Source organism: Anolis carolinensis, chromosome 3, assembly GCF_035594765.1.
Source record: "Anolis carolinensis isolate JA03-04 chromosome 3, rAnoCar3.1.pri, whole genome shotgun sequence".
Lineage (NCBI taxonomy): Eukaryota > Metazoa > Chordata > Lepidosauria > Squamata > Dactyloidae > Anolis > Anolis carolinensis.
The window spans coordinates 155121064-155143118 of record NC_085843.1 but is presented as its reverse complement, the minus strand read 5'-3'; the positions used below and the strand labels follow the sequence as shown (position 1 = coordinate 155143118).

The following is a 22055-nucleotide window of genomic DNA, read 5'->3' as shown; positions in this document are numbered from 1 at the left end:
ATTTAGTGTCTTATAGATTCAGAGATGGGGCAGATCAGGATTTCAGACCATGCTCCCATTCATATTTATATTCGTGGGTAATGACAACCCTAAACCCTTTCTCATGAAAATTTGGCCCACAGTAAATTTGTAGACAGGAGATTAGAGAAATTAATTCAATCATTCATAATCAGGTTTATTTCAGAAAAATTAAAAATTTTCAATTTTTGAATTACTGTAGATGTTTTTTTCCCCAAAATATGGACTATACCAAACTATGGAAGAAGAACAGGCCAAAGAATGTATGATGAAAAGGGCTAAGAATTTTGGTCATAACACACAGCTGGACCAGTGGGAATATATGAGGTCAAATGGACTGAAATACATTATGTTCTTATCAAAATGAGTTACCAGTAATATATGTCACCAGAGAAATTGTCCTGAATGTATGAAGGAATTTACAATGCATATTGGAAATCTGAGCAATGTAAAGGGATGTTTTGTCATATGTGTGGACATGTGAAAATACTAAAAAATATTTAATACCGATGCAGAGATCGGAAGATTTTTGCAATATATGATCTCAGCAGAAAGACTGTTATATACACAAAGATAGAAGAATTCAGATATACCAATTATAGAGTACTTGTTTGTAAATTTGACTTTAATGGAAATTGATAAATTGTCATACATGATTAGAGAGAATTCGTTAGGGACATTTCATAAAAGTAGAGTAAACCCCTATGGATTTTTTTGCAAAAAAAAAAGAAAACAACTTGATAATTTTTGGTATTGACAATTAAAAAGGATTGGTTATGGAAGAAATTCAAACTGCATTCATATTAGACAGTATTAATATTTATGGGCACGCACTGTAACTGCTGAGAGGAAAACTGAAAATCATATTTTTTTTCCTTTTTGCATTTTCCTTTCCTTTTTTATTTATCTTTTTTCTTTATATCTTTATTGTATTGCTATAACATTTTATATTGACTAATATGATGGGTTTCACCATCTTTTGGACTAACCTTCATTATAGGATTGTTCTGAAAATAAAATATTGGAAACAATGTGCATTTTCCCTGAGCACAGGGTATCAATAAATTACTGATAAGTAATTAATTGAGCCCCTGGTGGTGCAGCAAGTTTGGATCCGGGGAGCGGGGGTGAGCTTCTGCTGTTAGATCCAGCTAACTGCCAACTCAGCAGTTCAAAAACATACAAATGTGCGTAGATCAATAGGTACCACTCCGGCAGGAAAGTAACAGCATTCCATGCAGTCATGCCGGCCACATGACCTTGAAGGCATCTACGGACAATGTTGGCTCTTCAGCTTAGAAATGGAGATGAGCACCACCCCCCAGAGTCGGACAGACTCAATGCCAGGGGAAAACCTTAACCTTTTTCATTAGTAGAAATTCCTAAATTCCTAAAGCGATAATAAAAATAACCTACCAGTTTAAAAACCAGTTCTAGAGTTGGTTATTGAAATGGTACAACTTTTGATTGTATAACTTTATCTCAATTGTAGAATTTCCCACCCTAGTTCTGCTACAACCCTTATTCTGTGACTCTTTATATATTTAGGAATAAGTTTACTGAAAATTCACAGGATCTTCCCAGAAGAGATGTGCAGTTAATTTTACTTCATTTTGTCAGATGTATAAAATACAATTATATAAAAAATGTGATTCACCTGACACTCCTCAGACTCTTCTTCTGGAGTAACAGGAAGCACAGATTGCTTTGATGGTAATTTCAGTTCATAGGACATTATACTCCACCTGAAATTTAGACGGGTTCATATGATCAAACCTACAAAGTGTCAATTTATCCTGGAAAAATTGGGGAGGAGGTTTGCAGTAACAACAATATGACAAGAAAAGTCAGTCACCCAAAGACAATCCAGGCTTTACGGCTGGAAAAAATACAAACAAAGAATGGAAAACAGACTTTACTCACCTGTCTAACATTTTGGTGCTAGCTCGTTCTAACTTTTCTAAAATTTGAGGAAGCTGTGTATCATCATCACATGACCCTCCCCAGCCAAGGACACGGGCAAGGTCATTTCCTGTACCAAGGGGTAATACTCCCAGATGACACTAAAATCAAGGAAGAAATAGTTGTGATTCAAGTTGACTTATCAAAGTATTATTTAATCACAACTACCGAAAAGCTATGTTATTTTTCTTTACTCTCAAAACCCATCCACTTTACTCTGGTTTCTGCTCCCAACAAAAAGAAAAGAGTACGTGCCTGTTTGTGCAAGGTGAGTTTATCGATTTCAGACAACACCCAACCAACACTTCCATCTCCTCCACACACGAGAATTCGGAAATTGTCAAACTTCTGAAACAATCGTAAACTGAAAAAGAGTGCATTTTCTCTATTCAAATTCACAGACATATACCATATACACATCATAAAAACAACAGTGTAACCTATGTAGAAGTTGAAATCTGATTATGAAATATTTTTCTGGAACATGTTCTAGAAAGTCTGAAAAACTCTGCCACCTTCACAGAAAAAAGAACATCAACTTAGATATTACAAGGTCCTCAAAGACCTCATCTACACTTACTGTTTAATGCAGTGGTTCTCAACCTGTGGGTCACCAGATGTTTTGGCCTTCAACTCCCAGAAATCCTAACAGCTGGTAAACTGCCTGGGATTTCTGGGAGTTGTAGGCCAAACACCTGGGGACAAACTCTCAGACAACAGCACACAAAGAAAGCCCTTAATGAACCTGAATGCTCTGCGGTTTGTATAATTGCCATCTGGGTTTCAAATTGGTTTCAGGATTTCCTATTCAATCATCTGCACAGCAAAACCACTTTCTTCATACTAGTTTGAAATGGCAGTAAATAGCTAAAGAGACAGAGAAAAGCATAGTAATTGTACTTCTTTTTCAGGTGGACACTTGGGATAAGTAATCATGAGATGTTAGGCCCCCAGAATCTGTAATAGCAAATGAACATTGCATTGCATAGGAAAAGACTTGCTGTCCCCAAAATAGTAAAATGAAAACATAAAATTTTCACCAACAAGTGATAGAAAATGACAAAAGCATGCAAAATCCTTTTTAAAAAATTATTCTTGCATCCAAGAATAGAATAAACAAATATTAATATTCCTATTTAAAAACAACCCCCCTCATTTTGACACAAATTTGCCAAGGTCTTTAGAGACTGATAAAGAAGGTTCAGATGCATAGGATAAGCAGATTGCTTACCTGTTACTGAGGTTAAGCAGTCATCTCTGCACTCATACAAATGGGTTTTGCACCTGTATGAAGACTTGTTCAGAACGTTTTAGAGCTGAGTAGTTTCAGTGAGAACCCTGCCCTCTCCTCCATAACATGCATGCTCCAGCCCACTAAAGCTATCCTCTCCTCATTTTCATAGTCCACCAAGAGGAAAAGAATCCTGGACCTGAAAAAAAGGTGTGGATGAAGCGTTGAATGAGTGCAGAGAGGACTACTCAAAGAACCACAGTTACAGGTAAGCAACCCTGTTCTTCATTGTGGTCTCTGCAACTCACACAAATGGGTGCTAAGCTCCCTAACTTGCTGATAGAAGTTTGGATGAGAGATGAATTGATGATGACACTGCTTCCCAAACACTGCCTCTGCCCGAGACCTTTTGTCCAGACAAGTAATGATGGAGTGAACTATCATTCTTCTTTGGAGAACATAATAGTTATGTAAACAATCAACTATTCTAATTGTTTCAACTACCAATTTAAAGAGACGTTAGGCAAAAACAGATACGCCTTTCTTTGGACACCACAGCAATGAACAAATGAGTTGATCACTGAAATTTCACAATGAGGATTGTGTAAAATACTAAGGTGCATTTCATATCCAAAGAATGAAGCAATATCTTTTACTCTGGAGATGGTTTCTGCATAAAAATGGTATGACAATGTTTTTATTCAAACTAAAATGGGAAGCCTCTGTTGAAATAAAAGTATCATCTGAATGGATCACAATTTGTCTTTATGAACAATTGAACACGGTGTGTTGCACCAAAGTATTGGTAGATTACTCACTCTAAGGGCAGACATCATAAACATTAGAGATAACTTCTTATTATAAAGAAATTGAGATCTGAAGATACGAAAGGCTCAAATCGTTTCAGCATTAACCAAGAAAGGTCAAAAAATAATGGCCAAAGAGTTGAGGTAGCAGAAGATGCAAATGTTTAGTAACCTCTTCACAGTTGGATACATGAATAGCTAGATACTACAGACTGAGGTGGATAATGAGCCACTATAGCAGTAAGAGACTCAGAGCAAGATGTTTGTGAAGTAATAAAAAGAAATATAGCACTAGAAAAGCATCTGCCAATCTATGCTTTTCCTATATAGATGCTATAAAGGCATAAAAAGATTTCTGTTTATTACTTTAAGGCTTTTGTGTGAATAATTCACAAGACGTCACCATAATGCTCAACGGTTGTCGATCCAGATCCAAGCTGTTAGATGAGGTGACTGAACCTCACCCTACAGAATACATGATGAGGTCTGCTGAACACAATATATTCTTCTCAGAAAGCATAGGGATGATTTGTGAGCCCAAATAAGATGCTGTGTGAATCCAGTTGAAGCTGTCCTCCTGAAGTATCACAACTACTTTTGCCATGCCATGGTGATTATTATGCAATAAAATATAGTATGCTTTTTTTCAACATGCCAGGGTAGCTGGTAAACTAGGCTAATCTGCTTTCCCCTTTTCTCTGCTTTACTTTTCACATATGCTTAGCAAAGGATTTTGGAGGCAGCTGTTTGACTCGGCTGTTGTCTACGAAAACACAGCTACAACAGGATCATCAACAGTTTAGCACAATTCTTTGCAATATCAAACTTACCCAATTGATTACTACAGACACACAGCTCACACTCAGCACTGAAAGTTTTTTTTCTCAGCCCTCCTTCGCCATCCTCCTAATGTCAGTGCTAGAAAAAAGAGGGCGGGCTAGCCTGGGATCCCACAAAGGGACTTTGTAAAGAGTAACTTCATTGCCATAGACTTTGTTAACTAAGATATGCCTGTATAGCATTTTAGCAGAGGATCTGGGATCTTCCAAATATGACAATGGTATGGTGTTCCCAATGACTTGGGTGAAGGAGTATTTATCACAGTAGAGGAATCAGTTTCAGACAAGTTACAGTAGTGACAGTAAAAGAAGGCTGCTGTCATGGGTTGACGTGACAGCTTTGGAAGTGTATTGGAGTACATGTGAAGATTGTAAAAAAATAAAAATAAATAAGGACTCTATATACTCATGTATGTTTAGAATCTCCAGTAAAAAAAATCAATCCAAAAAAAACCCTAAGCTGAGTTATCCATAAGTTAATATAAGGAGTGTAAAAGATTTCCCCTGACGTTAAGTCCAGTCATGTCTGACTTTGGGGGTTGGTGCTCATCTCCATTTCTAAGCCGAAGAGCCGGCGTTGTCCGTAGACACCTCCAAGGTCATGTGGCCAGCATGATTGCATGGAGCGCCACTACCTTCCCGCCGGAGCGGTACCTATTGCTCTATTCACATTGGCATGTTTTTGAACTGCTAGGTTGGCAGAAGCTGGAGCTAACAGCGGCCGCTCCTGGGGTTTGAACCTGGGACCTTTCGGTCTCCAGCTCAGTGCTTTTACACACTCCACACCTAAGGAGTGTACCTTAACTGTTATAAGCAGTTTACATCTATCTCTTGCTCTGAGTAGAATGGCAGAAGGAAAACATTTAGTCCATCCCATGAAAAAGCACTGTCTCTCTATAATCTGTCTGTCATGACATCACTTTTGGTCTTTTTGGGAGCCTGGACAGGGAAACAACAATGGTGGCCCCGATGTGGGATTAATGCTTTCTCTTCTCCATAGAATGATCCTTGATTTATTCATGGATCATACCCAAAATCTATAGTAACCCTCCCCCCCCTCACCTGTGATGCCCCATGGGCCTTGTAGTCCTGTTCCTAGTACTATCGTGGCAGATGAAGATGAAAACATGGGGTTTTCGCCGGTTCAACAAGAGCCGGAGTCCTTTCACCTGCCGGATGTTGATGTTTGTCCTCAAGAATTCAGTAAAACAGACCTTGGGCATTCCTCGCCTCCGTTTCCCAGGAAGGAATCTTACTCTAGAGACAGAGGAGTCAGAGAAGCAAATCGCAGGAGTTTACGGATCACTGTCAAACAACAGGCTGATTAGGCCTGCTTCCCTTGGGAAATTCTAAGGAGTCTTGCATCTGGACAGAGTTGGGTTTCGCTTCTCGTTCTCTAGGGAAAGAGATTGTTGGCGGGAAAACGAGACCCAATATAGGTGTTTGGCGCGTGAGATTCTTTGCGGAGTCAACAGATCAGCTTCAGGAGTGAGATCTTGTGTGGACTTCGTAACCCCAGTTCCTTGCCTCCCGGATCAAGTATTCAAGATTTTGCATCGCTTTGCTTTTAACCACGGACCTTGTTCCAGGATTCACTGGTTACCTTGTACCTAGTCACGGACCTTGTCAAAGAACCAAGTCTATTTCCAGCCTTGTTGTCAAGCTTCCTTGGACTTCTAAGACTCTGACATTTCCCCACACTATTGCTTGGCAATAGTGTGTGTTTCGGTATTGGATAAAGAACTTTGAACTCTAATATCATTTATTGGACAATACATTTATGGACTATATTTGACCTCATTTGAAAGGTCTGCTTCTGAACTATATTCTTCACTTGTTTTTATTGCTTTTATATATTTCCTTAATAAAGATATTAGATAGAGATTGGCCTCCGTGTATGGTTCTTGGTGCCCAGCTACCAGGGGTCTGACACCACCCAAAAAAAACCCAACATGTCCTCAAAGTAGACATGAGGTCAACTTATACATATATGGTAGTCAAAAATACTGTTGAAGAAGTAGTCATAAGGGATAGTGCACAACATATAGATACATAATATTCTGTGAGTGCTATTGGTACCAAAATAATTACAAAAGCATCATTGTCAGCCTATAATCCAATGAAGATAAAGTGTGAATCATGATGGAGATCTACAACTGCTTCAATAGTCATGGTGATGAAGAGGATTGTGATGGGCATTCTCCAGATAGTTGATATAGTAGTGGCATCTAACATTGAAGGTTCCCTCGGAGCATACTTGTGATGGCAGCAGTCAACAATATCAAAGATCCTAATCATAGAAATGAGAATTCATAGATAAATGTTCCTGGTGTTTGGATTGATCCAGAATGGGGACCAATACTGACTCAGGATGAAATCATGGATCGCGGATCAGAATAGTTGGCGAGCATGAGGTGAGAACTCTGTCCCATTCTCTTTTGGAGATGGAGATTATAACAGTATCAGGTCATCCAAAGGAACACATTGAAACAAAGAGAAGAAAAGAGAAGGAAGAATAAGACACAAAAGAAAGGATTAAGAGAAGAACACTCCAAATGAAGTTTCTCTTTTTGTGAATAAAGAGGACTGCAGGAGACAGTAGCTTTGGCAAACTTGAGTATATGTAATGTAGGGAGAGGGCAGGATTCCCTCTAAGGTTCATCATTTCAAGATCACTCTGAACAAGTCTCAGCATAGGCATAAAACCCATTTGTGTCATGCACCAAAAGCTATGAAGAAAGACCTAGTTTGCCATTGCCACTCAAAACATGCCTTGTTGCAAAAGATAAAACAGCACTTCTGTTTAAATGAGCAAATAATTTTTAGAGTAAACTAGATGGCAATGATTTCACAGCAGAATCATGCAAGATGCTAAAGATCCAATTCCAAAAATGACTGCTACCATGAATAATTCTCAAATATATGCACAAGTACTCCAGAGAACTGCAAAAGCAAATCCAAGTTGGCGGTTATTGTATATTTAGATGGAAACTTTTGCCTGCCAGAGTAGTAATAATAATAGTAACAACAACAACAACAACAACAACTTTATTTTTATAACCCGCCTCCATCTTCCTGAAGGGACTTGGGGCAGCTTACATGGGGACAGAGCCCAAGTAATGATTTTGTATCTGAAGTGTCAACCTAAAACAGAGAGTGCAAAGTACCACTGAGCCACAATAATAGCTATAAAGTAGAAAAAAAGTTTAATCTTAGTACCTCTGATATTAAAACCTTGTAAGAGAAAGCTCTGGGTATTCATGAGCATAGAGCTAATATTTCTAAATAAAGCATATATAAAAAACAGACTTAAAAAGAACTTGTCTCTCAAAATCTAAGCAATCAATCTGTACATTGTATGTGTTTGTTAAAAGGAGAAGGCTCCCAAACGTTCTGTGAACACCAGAATTGCTGTGACATAAAACCTACAACTCTGATGTAACCATTATTACATTAAAGAGATAACAAAAATGAACACCAGTAGAATTAAGTATGATTTAAGTGGAGCTATTTTATAATGATATTTTCTGATCATTTAAAAAGATAAACAATACCAGAAAGACAGCAAAACTCATTACCCTAAATGAGGACCTCCATTCATTAAATCAAACACCTGAGCTGGATTTAGCGACTGCTTGAACCTTCGAAGAAATTTTACTCCCTGATTATCTCCACTCTTTGAATTAACAAAAACCAAGAGAGGACTGGCACAAGTTGGTGGGCACGTGGCTTTCCAGAATCCTGCAAATAGGCAAGGAATAAAACGATGTCAATATGACAGAGAGAGCCAAATTCCTCCCTATTCTCCAGCAAAATCACTACTAGTAGTTTATCAGACAAAGAAACAGTCTCATTGTTCCCATTTCAGATAAAGGATGCCCCCCCCCCCCAATAAACGTAATTCGGTGATAAGCTCTAGCACCTACCAACTGGAAAAAGATTCTCTGTGCAGTGCAAGGTACCTTTACAATGGCTTCACACGAAATATCCAATCCAGTCAGTCACACATTTATGGCAGCAAAGAACAGCAACAGCATTCATCTTTATGAGCGCTTCCAAAAACAATAAAAACTGTATCCCTGGCACCAGCAACCTTACAATGCATCTCTTAATAAAATATGAAATAATGCTGTGAAAATTGCATCCAGATCCCAATGAGTGTCAGGCATGCTCTGACATTTTTTAAATAATGAAACCAATAATAAATCAAAACAGATAATGTGGTTATGAAAAATTCCAAACATAAAAAGCGTGAGATTAGAAGAACAGGCAACTGGATACAATTCTATCTGATATTAATACTTATTCTAAAAGATGCAAGCAAGCTGACAATGCTAAAATGAGAAATATTTTCTTACAAAACAACCATAACAGTATTTTAGCCAAAGATGTCCACTGGTTATTTCATACAGAGCATGAACATTTGCTGAAAGCATCCGCATTATTTAATACTAAAAATATATTGAATTAATGATATGCTTGCAATGTGTCCCTTTCAAGACTAAGCTAAGGCATATTCTGACCAGATCTCTCTCTTAATCCTTCAATATCCAGCTAGCAAGTATGTTTTCAGAAGTCAGACCTCACTTAGAAAGTAGCCATTGGTCAAGTTGTGCTTCCCATTTTGCTGTACAGTTCAATATTTCTAAAGTTTTGGAAATAATGGTTTGGATCACAGAAGATTCCTTCTATCCTTAAAAGGTCTGAAAGTCAAGTGGACACCTTCACTAACAAAAATGGGAGAGGTGATTTTTGTCAATCCTTCTGGTTCCCATTGCAGGGTTCTATCCTGTACTCATTCTTACATATTCTGGAAGATCCTCAAAAATTCCAGAACAGATTCACACCCTTTTCTTCAGCATAGTCCTTTCCTAGTACTTTATAGTCACTTCTGCTACCAATTTATGATGTGCTAACTCTGGTTTCTAAGCATTTGTAAAGCTATTAATGTTTTCCCTTCATCTTATTTTACATACCCTAAATATGTATGTTACATCAGTGCTTGTACCCAAGCACACTGCTGACCACACTGACCACCTCCCATTAAAATAGATAAAAACAAAAGACAAAGTTACTCTGGGAGGATACACAGAAGACATCACCTACATGCATAAGGTGTACTGCACAAAGATAGTGAGCATGCTATTCCTAGTCTGCATTTGGATTTAATAGTCTATAATGTTCACCTACAGGATTCCATAACATTCCAATCATTGCCTTATAGATGAGCTTCCCTTCATTGAAAGAGTCAACGAATCAATTGCTGGATTTTGTAAATAGAAACGGGAAGGAGAAAATATTTCCACTGACTCTTCTCTTCCCACACAAATCTCAGAGTTATAAATTTCCAGAGTACGTTTTTAGGAGGGACACAGAGAGATCAATAAAAGCCAGTTCCCATGAGAGCTATGAATGTCTTTTTTATGTGTGAATGGAATGCCAGTTACAGGAATTTAGGATTCAACCCACTTTGGCAATGTCAGAGGAAATGCATCCAGGACCATATTCAATACTGTCACTGTGCTACAGCACAGTCATGTGCACGTCCACTCATTTTCTACACAAGACATATGGATAAGGTACCTTAACACCCATCTGGGCTTACAAATATAAACTAGGATTGCACTGACATAAAGTACTTCTTGTTTTTGTAATTAGCATCACTAGCTTCTGCCTTACTGCCAGAAAGAACATCCTCACTGACTTATGCAAGGCCTTATACTATATAATGGCACTGAGGCAATGCCTACAAGAATGGTCTAAAAACTGCATCCCAATCCTATTTTCAAGCATATCAGTTTTATGTGAAAGAGAAAGTTGCCAGAACTCATACATACCATCAGAGTCAATGCTGTTCAGTGCTGTGGGAGGAATAATGGATACTTTACATTGGCCAAGTGGACACTTGCGGGGATATAAATCTCTGCAAGCTGTGTGCACCTAGGAATGATTTAATAATGGATGAGTTGTTATTATCAATGCTGCCTAGTGATATTCCCCTGGTATTAAGCAACCCTAATATGACAGCAAAAGCTATATAACTGAATTGTATTGTATAATTCAGTAAGATCATTTGCAAAGAAGAACTTAAGTACAATTTCTGAACCATTAGGCTGAATGCAGTCTACCATCAATATATGGCAAGAGGTCCACCAGAAGTTTAACAAATGTATTATCTGGTTTTGTTGTTACTGAGCACTAACAAATAAACAACACAACAGTTCAGAAGCTAGCTCATTTAGAAACTATTCCCTATTAGACTGCTGTGAGTTTTCCAGGCTGTATGGCCATGTTCCAGAAGCATTCTCTTCTGACACTTCACCCACATCTAAGGCATGCATCCTCAGAGGTTGTGTCCTCACAACTTCTGAGGATGCCTGCCATAGATGTGGGCAAAACATCAGGAGAGAATGCTTCTGGAACATGGCCATACAGCCTGGAAAACTCACAGCAACCCAGTGATTCAGGCCATGAAAGCCTTTGACAACACATATTCCCTATTGTCAGGAAGATACTAAACATCGTATTCTAAGGCAGAGCTTTCCAAACTGTGTGTCACCAACATGTTAGTGTGTCGGCTGCAGTGTGTAGGCATATCACCCAAATGTAACTAGAAATGACAAAAATCTTGGAAATGTATATTATTATTTTATAATTCATACATTTTAAAAATATAAATGAAGGATTTTCATGAGGTGTGTTGTTTCACATACATTTTGTCATTATGACTGTTGTATGTGTTAATCTCTTATAAGGATTTGGTTTAACCTCTGGTTTGCTAATTAACCTGAATTAATGTAGGCTAAAGATAAAGGTTTTCCCCTGACATTAAGTCTAGTTGTGTCCGACTCTGGGGGTTGGTGCTCATCTCCATTTCTAAGCCGAAGAACTAGTGTTGTCCGTAGACATCTCCAAGGTCATGTGGCCGGCATGACTGCATGGAGTGCCGTTACCTTCCCGCCGGAGTGGTACCTATTGATCTACTCACATTTGCATGTTTTCGAACTGCTAGGTTGGCAAAAGCTGGATCTAACAGTGGGTGCTCACTTTGCTTCCTTGATTCTAACCTGCAACCTTTCAGTCCGCAAGTTCAGCTGCTCAGCGCTTTAAAACACTGCGCTACTGAGGGCTCTGTATTACTGTATTGCAATGCAAATCTAAAAAAAATGTGTCACCAACATGAAATGTTTAGAAAGCTCTGCTCTAAAGGAATCAGTAACTAATTTAGAGAGAAATGCAAATTGTGGCTATCACAGACTATATCCTTGGGCAAAAGAAAAATTGTGCTTGAAAGGTATTGATCATTCGCTAACTTTGCACATTCTTGTCACTAAAAGCCCATATGGAAAGTGAGGTGGTCACAGGTTCAAAGAATTACAGTCTATATGGACAGTATTAGTACTATTAAACAATGAGTGATAGACTCAACATTTTATAAAGAAACCTTTCTCAAAAAGCTTTCTCAGCATGCACATAAATTAGAATTACATTAATTATTTTTATTAATTGCTCAAAAGCCATTTGATTAATCTACCAAAGAAGAGTCAGTAAGTTGACATCCTCAGTCAGAACTAAAACTCATCACAAACCATGCTGTGGGGAATCAAAAAGGGAATTTTAAAGGAAAATAGAATTCAGGCATTTGAACATACCATAGTTTTACACCAAAGGCACTTCCAATCTTGCAAGCGTAGGACACTGCCACAGGTCTTGTCACAGACTGCACATTTGGCACTCACAGGCAGATTTCCTTCTAACCATTGGTGAGGCATGGCCACCTGTAGTAAAGTGTCATGGTCAAAACAGGGTCGGGGGGGGGGGGGGGAGGAAAATTACTTCGCTTCTGTGGTTCTCAAAATTCAGCATTGTCCTCACTACATGTTTTCTAACCCATTTGAAGAACTTTTAGGTTCTGATTAGCTGTGCATATTTACCAAGTATTTATTTATTTATTTATTTATTTATTTATTTATTTATTTATTTATTTATTTGTGATATTTATATCCTGCCCTTTTCATCCCAAAGGGGACTCAGGGCAGCTTACAAGTCAAATGTACATACAATATATTATATTATTTGTATAGCACAATATAAGCATTATATATTCCTATATTGTACTATAACACTATATTGTAATATTATTGTAATAAGTATAACAGCACATATGTCATGTTACCTAACTGAATGGTGCCCCAAGGATTTCATAAAGTCTCTAGGTTGACTCTGGGGTTGTAAGCAGCAATGCTACTTCTGGAAACCACAAGCCAATTGCCTTTGGCCCTCTGTAGCCATGCTACTATTGACCTTCAGACTCTTAACAGTGATGTTTGTATACTTGTTATGAAAATGAAGCCCCTTATTCTTCTGGTGTGTAAAAGCAAGGGGCCAATCTATTGTGAAACACCTAAACATGCAATCACTTCTTGAAGGAAAATCATCTCGTATCATACAGAAACACAAGCCACACAGGAATGAATTTTATCTCTCCTATGCTTTGCTTTAACAAGATTAAATTTGCCCTAAAGTAGACAGGATCCATAATCAGCTACAATTATTTTAACTACTATAAAATGTACTGGATTTCTACATTAAAAGAAGGCAGTGATGTGCTATTTGCGATTTTATACAAATACTTACACCATCTTCATCCTCAATAATATCTTTTCCAATTGAAGTCAGCGTTGTCCATTTGCAGTTGTTTATTGCACGGACTGCACATCTTTTATGAGCCTTAAACTTGCAAACTAGAGGGGAAAACAGAGAGAGACATATTCCTGAGGCATTTCTGAATATTGTATCTACAAATGCACCTAATCTTTCAGGGGCTTTATCACTTCCAAATAATGATTCATTACATAATAATATATTGTATTTAACCATGCAATGTCACAATTTTATCCCTTTTTTGGCCAAAAAAAGTGGATGCAACTATTGTGCAGTGAAAATAATCCCAGCTACAGGGCTTCAGTCGATCAGCAGCCCTGTAGCTGGAAAGGAGGTAGAATCATGCCTGACTCACACCCAGTATCTCCAAGGAAAGGGGGCTGCTGGCCAAAGGAATTCCTTTTTGAGGGCCCAAAAAGGGAAATGTATCTATGACATGGTGGCGACTATTACATCAAAGATAATGTCTTATGCTACACCATAGCACTTAATGCGAGGATGGGGAGCAAAGGTTAACTTTACCTTCACAAGACAGGCCATGAGAAGTCACTCCAGAAAGGCTCTCTCTACATACATTGCAGAAGGTGGGCCGAGCATGAGAGCAGGCATACCAGTTATGCATTCCTGAGAAATGTTCCACATTAAACTGTGCAGTCTAATGAAGGGGAAATTAAAACAAATGTCAAAGTACAGAAAATCACTTAAAAAATAAAAGCACCTCATTTTGCTTTGCAATGCATACGTCCTGGTCTCTTGAAACCAAAGTAACATAAAATCTATCTATCTATCTTGAACTAAATCTGTATTTTAATTCCATGGCTTTTTTAAATACTTCATCAAGATCACACACTTTTTCCTCCCCCATATACGGCATATTAAAAATCATTTATTCGGAAGGGATTTTTTATTTGTTAAATCAAAATGTACAATATTTATCAATAGCATCATTGATTTACCTCATAGTGTTCCCGGGATTGTACAGACTTCAGTGAGCTGATCCAATCCTCCATCTCTTTTCTGTTCTCTGCACACAATATTAATCTTCTGAATGGTGTGATTACCTGAAAAAGACCTATTGATATAATGATTCTGAAATGCTGTGAGGACAAATCAACACAGAATATAAGAACAAGATAACTGTAGTAATGAATATTGTAGAATCCTGGGTGTAACTACATAGGCCAATTTTGTTACTAGGTACAGCAATCAATGATGTTTATCTTGTAATTTACTAATAATTTTCCCCACCAGTTTTGTATCACAGTTTCTCCTATCAGGATTATTTAAATTAAAAATTAAAAAATATGTTCACAATTGTATACACATAGGAGATATTCAGGGAAATATTCTCACTAATCAACAAGAAACTACAAATTTATATTGCTACCCTCAACTTTTTTTTAAAGGGGTGGGGGAGTTTTCACTTGGAAAAGATAATAATTTCAAGTGTTCAGTTCAGATTAAAATATCTGAGCAGTAGCACACAAATAGTTTAAAAGAAGCATGTTGTTGGTTTTCTTGTAGGGTTTATTAATGTATTTGTTTGTTCCCATATTACAGTAGCTGGAACACCTCCTGATTTAACAAGCTGACAGTTTTCTCAGATCCCTAAAAATGGAAAATATTTTCTGAGAGCACTCTTAAACAGCCCAACAAGAAATATGTAAAATTAAACAGATCCTGGGCAATGTTTGAACTATAAAAAAGAGGGGAAGCTGAAATGTTTTGCTAATACATTTAAATAGATCGCTTGTTAATCACTTTATTATACACACTACTTGAATAGCTGCATCTTCTGTGATCTGGAACAAACTTGGCAGTGCTGTCTGTTTTTTAAATCATACACATACATAATTTAACAGGAAACAGACTTGATCTTTCTCAAAGGGGTCATTTCTCCTTAAAGAAATGCAGGCAGATAAAGAAAGTCTTTCGTTATCTTCTCTTGGTCTTCATGGCCATTTATTAGGGAGTAAGATAGAGGGCAGATCTGTTCCAGTCACTGCAATAACCATGTTTAACTAGTTATATTGCCAACTTAGTGTAACCAAAATAACATTCTGGATTTCCTCTCTTTTTCTTCCCTCAAATAAACATCGCTTGAGACTTCCTGGATCTATACTTGCTCCCAGACAGTGATTCAGGCTGTGGTCGAACATATTGCGTAGACATCCTATTCTGACAGGACTATTCTTCAGGCTGGCTCCAAAAGATATAGGATTACCACAACATTTGACTACACTCTTTAGAAGAGACACCTCTCAGGACAGAATATGGAGAAACAGAATGGTTTCCCATTGGTAAGGAAACAAAAGAAAGCTGCATTCTGCCCTTTTATCTGTTTAATTTATATGCAGAGCATGTAACACACTCACAGAAACAAACATGAAAATTAAGAGAAGGAATATACAGATGACAGTATATTGTACAAAACATCAAAGACTGAATGACTACTGATGAAAGTTACAAAGGAAAACGCAAAATAATTTAGAATTAATTATTTAGAAGACAAAAATAATGACCATAATTATTTACATATGCTGAAGTGTACTCCTACATGTACTCCTATGTTTGGTGCAGTATATCTGAAAGGTTGAGTTTATAACTGTCCCACTGACTTTGCCTACTGTGCTTTTGATGTTTCCTACTGCACTCTCCCTCCACCTCCCACCACAATTTCCTTTAAGTTGGAATCCAGTCCCTGGGGCCAAAAATGTTTTCAGGTTTGGCGCTAAAGAATGTAACTTTATATTTTGTTATAAAAGGACCAGCCCCTTTCCATTTGTGTCTTTCATACTGTAACAGTGAGAGCAGAGACTGTCTTTTCATAGATTTTTGTAAGCTGCACTTGGAGCCTTTTTCATCGGGTGTAGGGGAAATAACAAGTCCTCCATAATTAAAAAAAAGTTTTTTTTTCTCTCTTTGAGCAGAGGATATTTCAGCAGATGTACTGTTTTAAGTGCAGGGGGAAACGTTTTTCTCTAATAGTTTTTTTAAAGTAATCAAAGTGAAAAACTCAAAACATTATGGACTACATTAGTAACAGTTGAGTATATTGACGGCATACCGTAAAGCTATTGTTGACATTTTTTGTGCTTGATTCAGCAACGCTGGCATCGGACAGATCAACTTCATCAAATATTAGCGACTGTGAAAATAAAATAGAGATATATTTCACCTCTACATACATGGCAGTTCAGCTTTTTGTTATTGTTTCAGTCTTTTTTCAAAGAAAAAGTAGAATATAAAAAGACAGGTTACTTAACTGTAACCATGTTTCTTCGAGTGGTACTCTGTGAATTTACATTAGTGGAGCGCAGGCTCTAGGGGAAACTCTTCCAAGCTGAATCTTTCAAATTTTGACGGTAACCCCGCCCCCCTCCCCGCAGGGCATAAAAGGCAGCCCTGGGCACTCGTTCCCCGGTTCCTATGCCGCAAAGGCGACGAGAAAGGGAGAAGTATGCTAGATGGGAGGAAGGGCGGTTTGTGTGAATTCAAAGAGTACCACTCGAAGAAACATGGTTACAGGTAAGCAACCTGTCCTTTTTCTTCGTGTACTTTGTGAATGCACACTAGTGGAGACTAGCAAGCTAAAGTGCAGGCTGGTGGGACAGAGCAAACCCGACAATGAGTTGAATGTCCAAACATATCATTTATTAAGGCACAAATCAAGGCAATAACAGTGCAAGTAAAGAGACCTATGTCAGTGGCCAAGTGCAAGTTATGTATGCAATCAAAGGTAGGCTCTGGGATACCGTGGCCACCCAATACAGCTTAGGTGGTAGTGTGTATCATCACATACAAGAGTCTCAATAGTGAAGGGTGAGATCCGCAACAGGCGGGAGAAGCAAAAAAAATTCTCCGTGAAGGCGGAGAATACCCTTGATGGATCAGCATGATGCTACGACTCCTAAGGGAGAACAAAGTTTCTCTTTCCATCTTTTTTTTAAACAATGAACAATAAACATGTTAGAAAAGATTGAACTCTGAGTCTCTGGTCCTTTTCTTTTGAAGGAGAGAAAGGGAGAAAATGTCATCAAGAAGGCAGGAGGAAAGGACCGATTTGCCAAAGGCAGAGTCTCTGTGGGCCCTGGAGTCTATCCTCTAATGGGAAACAAAGGTCAGTGGCATTGACCATATAGCTGCCTTGCAGATGGAGTCCAGAGGGATCCCCTGAGGAATGCTGTAGATGCTGCCAAGGCCCTTGTAGACCTTAGAAATGTGTGGTCAACATCAGAAGGTTTTGAAGTGAGCTTTACGGCAGAAAAAAAGGAACCGGGGAGCGAGCGCCCAGGGCTGCCTTTTATGCCCTGCAGGGAAGGAGGAGAGGTTACCACCAAAATTTGAAAGATTCAGCTTGGAAGAGTTTCTGTTGAAGACTGCGCAGGTGAAGTTATCACCACTAGTGTGCATTCACAGAGTACACGGAGAAAAAAACCCAGTGCTTGCATATGTAACCATTCAATCATTCTAATAGCGAGTCAGAAGAGTAGCACATTACAGAAAGGGTTCAGATGCACCAGCTGCCTGTTCACTATGGATTTACTGGACTCTCTTCTGGCTTCTTGGATTATCCCTCTTTTTATATCAGAAGGTAAAGCTTGTATAGGATTCAATTGATTAATTAAGCACAGGAGCAAAGTGGCTTACAGTATTTTAAATTGTTCAGTTAAAATCTTGTTTTACAAACATCATGAAACAAGATAAATGGCCAGCACATCACTTTCAAAACACCCTTCTGCATAGTGCTGTAAGAATCAAAGACCTGCAAAAATAAAAAGTCCTTAGCCTGCCCCTGGAAGAGAACAGAAAGTGGGCCAATTGGACCTTTCATGAAAAAGATCTTCATACCCAAGAACGCCATTAAAGATCTGGATCTACATGTGCATGAAGGTATTCCTTGATTTAACTAACAGAGTGAAATTATGCAGTTGCAAACCAGAAAGATTGCTTTGAATCACCAAGGAAAACAATCCATCCCAAATGTCTTCTACTTATCTATGAATTCCTTAAGTAAATTACTGATCACAAGTACACCTGATGTTTCTCTTTTCCCTAGGACATTGTGCTAGGTATCTGATGAAAAATCAATCGAGACGCAAAAAACCTCATTCAACCTTCTATGCAGCTGATGGAACCTAACGTATCTTCTCTTCATTTTGACCCATCCTGGGTTCAGTCTCTTAACCACAGAAGTCTTAGCACTTTATTTAAAACCATATCACTGTTTTTGAGAATCAAGTTCATCATTTTCTATTTCATATCCTCACACTAATGTGTCTTAATTCTGCAAATAAACCCAGGATTCAGTTGGTTTTGCTATCATTCTTCCCCATGCCTCTTCACTAGCACAATTCTCTATTGTACTCTCTCACTCGGTCCACATTTCACGAGTCAGAATTCCCCTTAGTTTTCCTATTGAACTGCATTATTGCAGCTGCATTTTCCCCAGAAAAAGCTTTTTGGACATAGAGGGAATGCTTTGCCAACTCTAGTAAAATGTTTCTTGGCCTGAAAACTTGGGTTGCACATTTGCCTTGTAAGATCAAGCAACCAATTTCTGTGACCTTGATTTGAGTTTTCAGCTCTAAATCCAGAAATATGGAGGCTGGGATATATGATCACAAAATTTAGGGAAATAGCTATCAAACAGTTTCCAGTAAGTGAAACATACCTGAACTTAGCAGAAAACATTCCTAAGGCTCTTCCCCAAAAATGTGTTTGATCAAAGTCACGTTTATCAGAGTAACTAATAAGGGCCTATATTCTCTTAATTCCCTCTGTAATCACTGCAAGGACAAAATGATCAAAGCAGTTTCTTGGTGATCTGGTCTTCAAGAATTTCTAAAGGGGCTTGAACACAATGTTTCATTTTTGGACCAAAATGTAAATAAGTATAGTGTATGTCTCAAAGTTTTGACAACCAAGTCTTACGTTTCTGCTTCCCCTTGGCAAATGCAGTCGTCCTTTCTTCATTTCCTATAATGACTGATGTATTAATTTCTGCCCCAATCCTACCCTCCTAACCTGGGGTCCTGATATTTCCTTCTGTAGTATTTGGCAAACAATAATTTCCCCAATCTTTGGCACTGTAGTAATTTGTTAATTCTGTCATAATCTGTAGATCAAGACTTTTTCTCTTCAGTAAGAAAGTGCAAACATTGGGAAAGGGGTGTTAATTCATCAAAATGCCCAAAAAAGAAATCTGTCAATTGGAATTTTAAATTGACATTAATTATTCTCAAATTTAGAAATAATTCCCCTTTAGATAAGAATATCACATGAAAACATGCTACACATCTATGAGAATTACTGGGGTGTCTTAAAACAGGTGCAATATATCTGAAATGGCACGTTACTGCTTTTTTTAAAAAATGAACAAGGATGTTCAATCTGTAACTACGGACTCAAGCATATATATTACAGTAGTTTGAATGTTTTTCTTTCATTCTAATACATCATCAGTGTTATTACTCCTTGCATAAATATAACACTGAATAAAGAGAAATTGTAGCCAGCTTTTTGCTCTCCACATACTTGGGGGTTCAGGTTCTCAGCAATCCTACTTAGCATAGCCAATGGTCAAGAATGCAAATGGTGTAGTCCAAAACAGCTAGTTTTATCTGATTTATCTGAAATATGAGGTTTTTGCACACAAAGGACTCCATGTGCCTCAAAGCAGTGGTCAACATATGGCTTTTCCCGAAGTTTTATCCCTTCTCCTTGACTTGGGTAGGGAACTAGTAATCTGCAGGTGTCACTGCACTGGAATTCCAATTTTCCTTCATTGTTAGCTATGGTAGCTGAGCTGGAAAGAGTTGATATTAAAAAAAACATTAGAACAATTGATTTTAAGCATTATTTGAAGCCACCCCTGATCTGAAGGCAATACAGAGGTCCAGAACTCTGAAAACCCAAAGGTATATCTTGATAAAAGTCAGCAAAAACAGTAAGAGAATGGCTGCACTGAATCTTTGATACTGAAGCAGTGAAAAACTTCCCTTGTGATTCACTCTCTATTTCTTTGACGATGTCGAGGTCTTTTAAATGTACCTCATGGCAATGTGAATTTTTAGATCACAGCAACTGTACCTTATGGCATTTTAGCTCACAGATACAGCAACTTTAATTAGGGTCGGTTTGGAGCAAACATCAAGAATGGGCTTTTTCTTTCATAAGGTTCCTTAACATTTTCTGCCTGATATGAAAAGCTGAACTGCTATTCATCTGGGGTATTTTTCCCTAGAAATTAGGAAAAGAACTACAGATGATATACCATTTTATTATATAAAGTTAATTATGAAATAAGTAATGCTGCTTTGAAACTGCAATTGTAATAAGTAAAAGATAAACAAATCCCATTAGTGTGACTGAGGAATTATATGAATTGCTAACAGTATAAATCCTTACCTTTGAATCCTTCGCATAGTAAAGAGTACGCCCCCGTAGTTTAAAATAACGTTTTTTCCACCTCTGGAAAGAGCTGGTTTGCTTCAAAAGTAATCCTTCCTTTATACTGGTCTAGAGTAAAGAAGAAACACATTTACAATGCAAAATTCTCAATACTCAAAAGTCTTTTTATTTTATACCATTATTGTATAATTATTTTAATTTTAAGAATGAAAACTGTATAATTATTTTAATTGTAAGAAAATGAGGAACATTATCTGAAGAATATTTAGATTCAAATAATGCATTTAATTACAGCAACCATAACAATCTAGTGGTCTTAAATGTTTAATGTGCCAGTCTATTTTTGAGGTTTTACCTCCTTTTTCTTGGTTTTGTGGGTTCATGATCTACCCCATTCTAACACATCATAATAAAACCAATATAACATGTTTTCAGCACACATAAATAAATATGTGAACACATGATTCAATAAAAGTTTAAATTTTATCACCAGATAGAAAGAAAATAGAAGGGTCGGATCCCCAGCAGAATGTATAAATGAAAAAAAGCGTATCTACTGAATTATCCATGCTACAGTTTGAACTATTAGAGGACTAACCTATAGATTCTACTTATGGAGTTCAGAAGCCCAAGAGAATATGAGAAAATAATAAGAGTGTTACAGAAAGAGAGGAAATGTTCTTATGATCTGTGCAAACAGGTCACAACTGAATCACCAGAAAAAGCAGAAATTGTACAGGATCTTCACATTTTCTAATGTTAAACCACAGCTTTTCACTTTGCAGTTTGAAGGCCCAACAGGCTCATAAAATAGGATAGTGGTTTCTAGAACTCTCAAGACATGCAGAAATAGATCAGTGACTACAATAAAAGAACATGGAAGGTGGGTTTGGCTTCTTTTAGTTCTGTTCTTTCAACTCATTTACATGAGCATACAATTTGGTGTATAATTTTGTTATTGTTCATTGTCTTATGTCGTATGATGTTTACTGATTTTGAGCAAACAGTTTTTTAAGCTAAGGATATCAGAGATCAAAACTAGAATAATAATCAGGAAGATTTTTGCCCTTAGGTTTTTTAAATCTTCCACACACTATAGAGGGAGAAAGAAGTAGAATAAAC

General features: G+C 37.6%; 1 protein-coding gene across 5 annotated transcripts in view; it reads right to left on the bottom strand.

The window, feature by feature from the left end:
• Window positions 1-22055, bottom strand: part of dgkh (diacylglycerol kinase eta) — a 117533-nt gene that overhangs the window by 41852 nt on the left and 53626 nt on the right. For all 5 annotated transcript variants that reach the window (XM_062975604.1, XM_062975607.1, XM_016992259.2 and 2 more), the window contains exons 2-12: window positions 20931-21041; window positions 16588-16668; window positions 14477-14581; window positions 14043-14175; window positions 13494-13600; window positions 12509-12634; window positions 10694-10796; window positions 8435-8597; window positions 2236-2344; window positions 1942-2081; window positions 1676-1763 (exon numbers count right to left, since the gene is read on the bottom strand). In XM_062975604.1, the coding sequence (XP_062831674.1) occupies window positions 1676-1763; window positions 1942-2081; window positions 2236-2344; window positions 8435-8597; window positions 10694-10796; window positions 12509-12634; window positions 13494-13600; window positions 14043-14175; window positions 14477-14581; window positions 16588-16668; window positions 20931-21041 (1266 nt within the window). The remainder of the gene's footprint in view (window positions 1-1675; window positions 1764-1941; window positions 2082-2235; window positions 2345-8434; window positions 8598-10693; window positions 10797-12508; window positions 12635-13493; window positions 13601-14042; window positions 14176-14476; window positions 14582-16587; window positions 16669-20930; window positions 21042-22055) is intronic.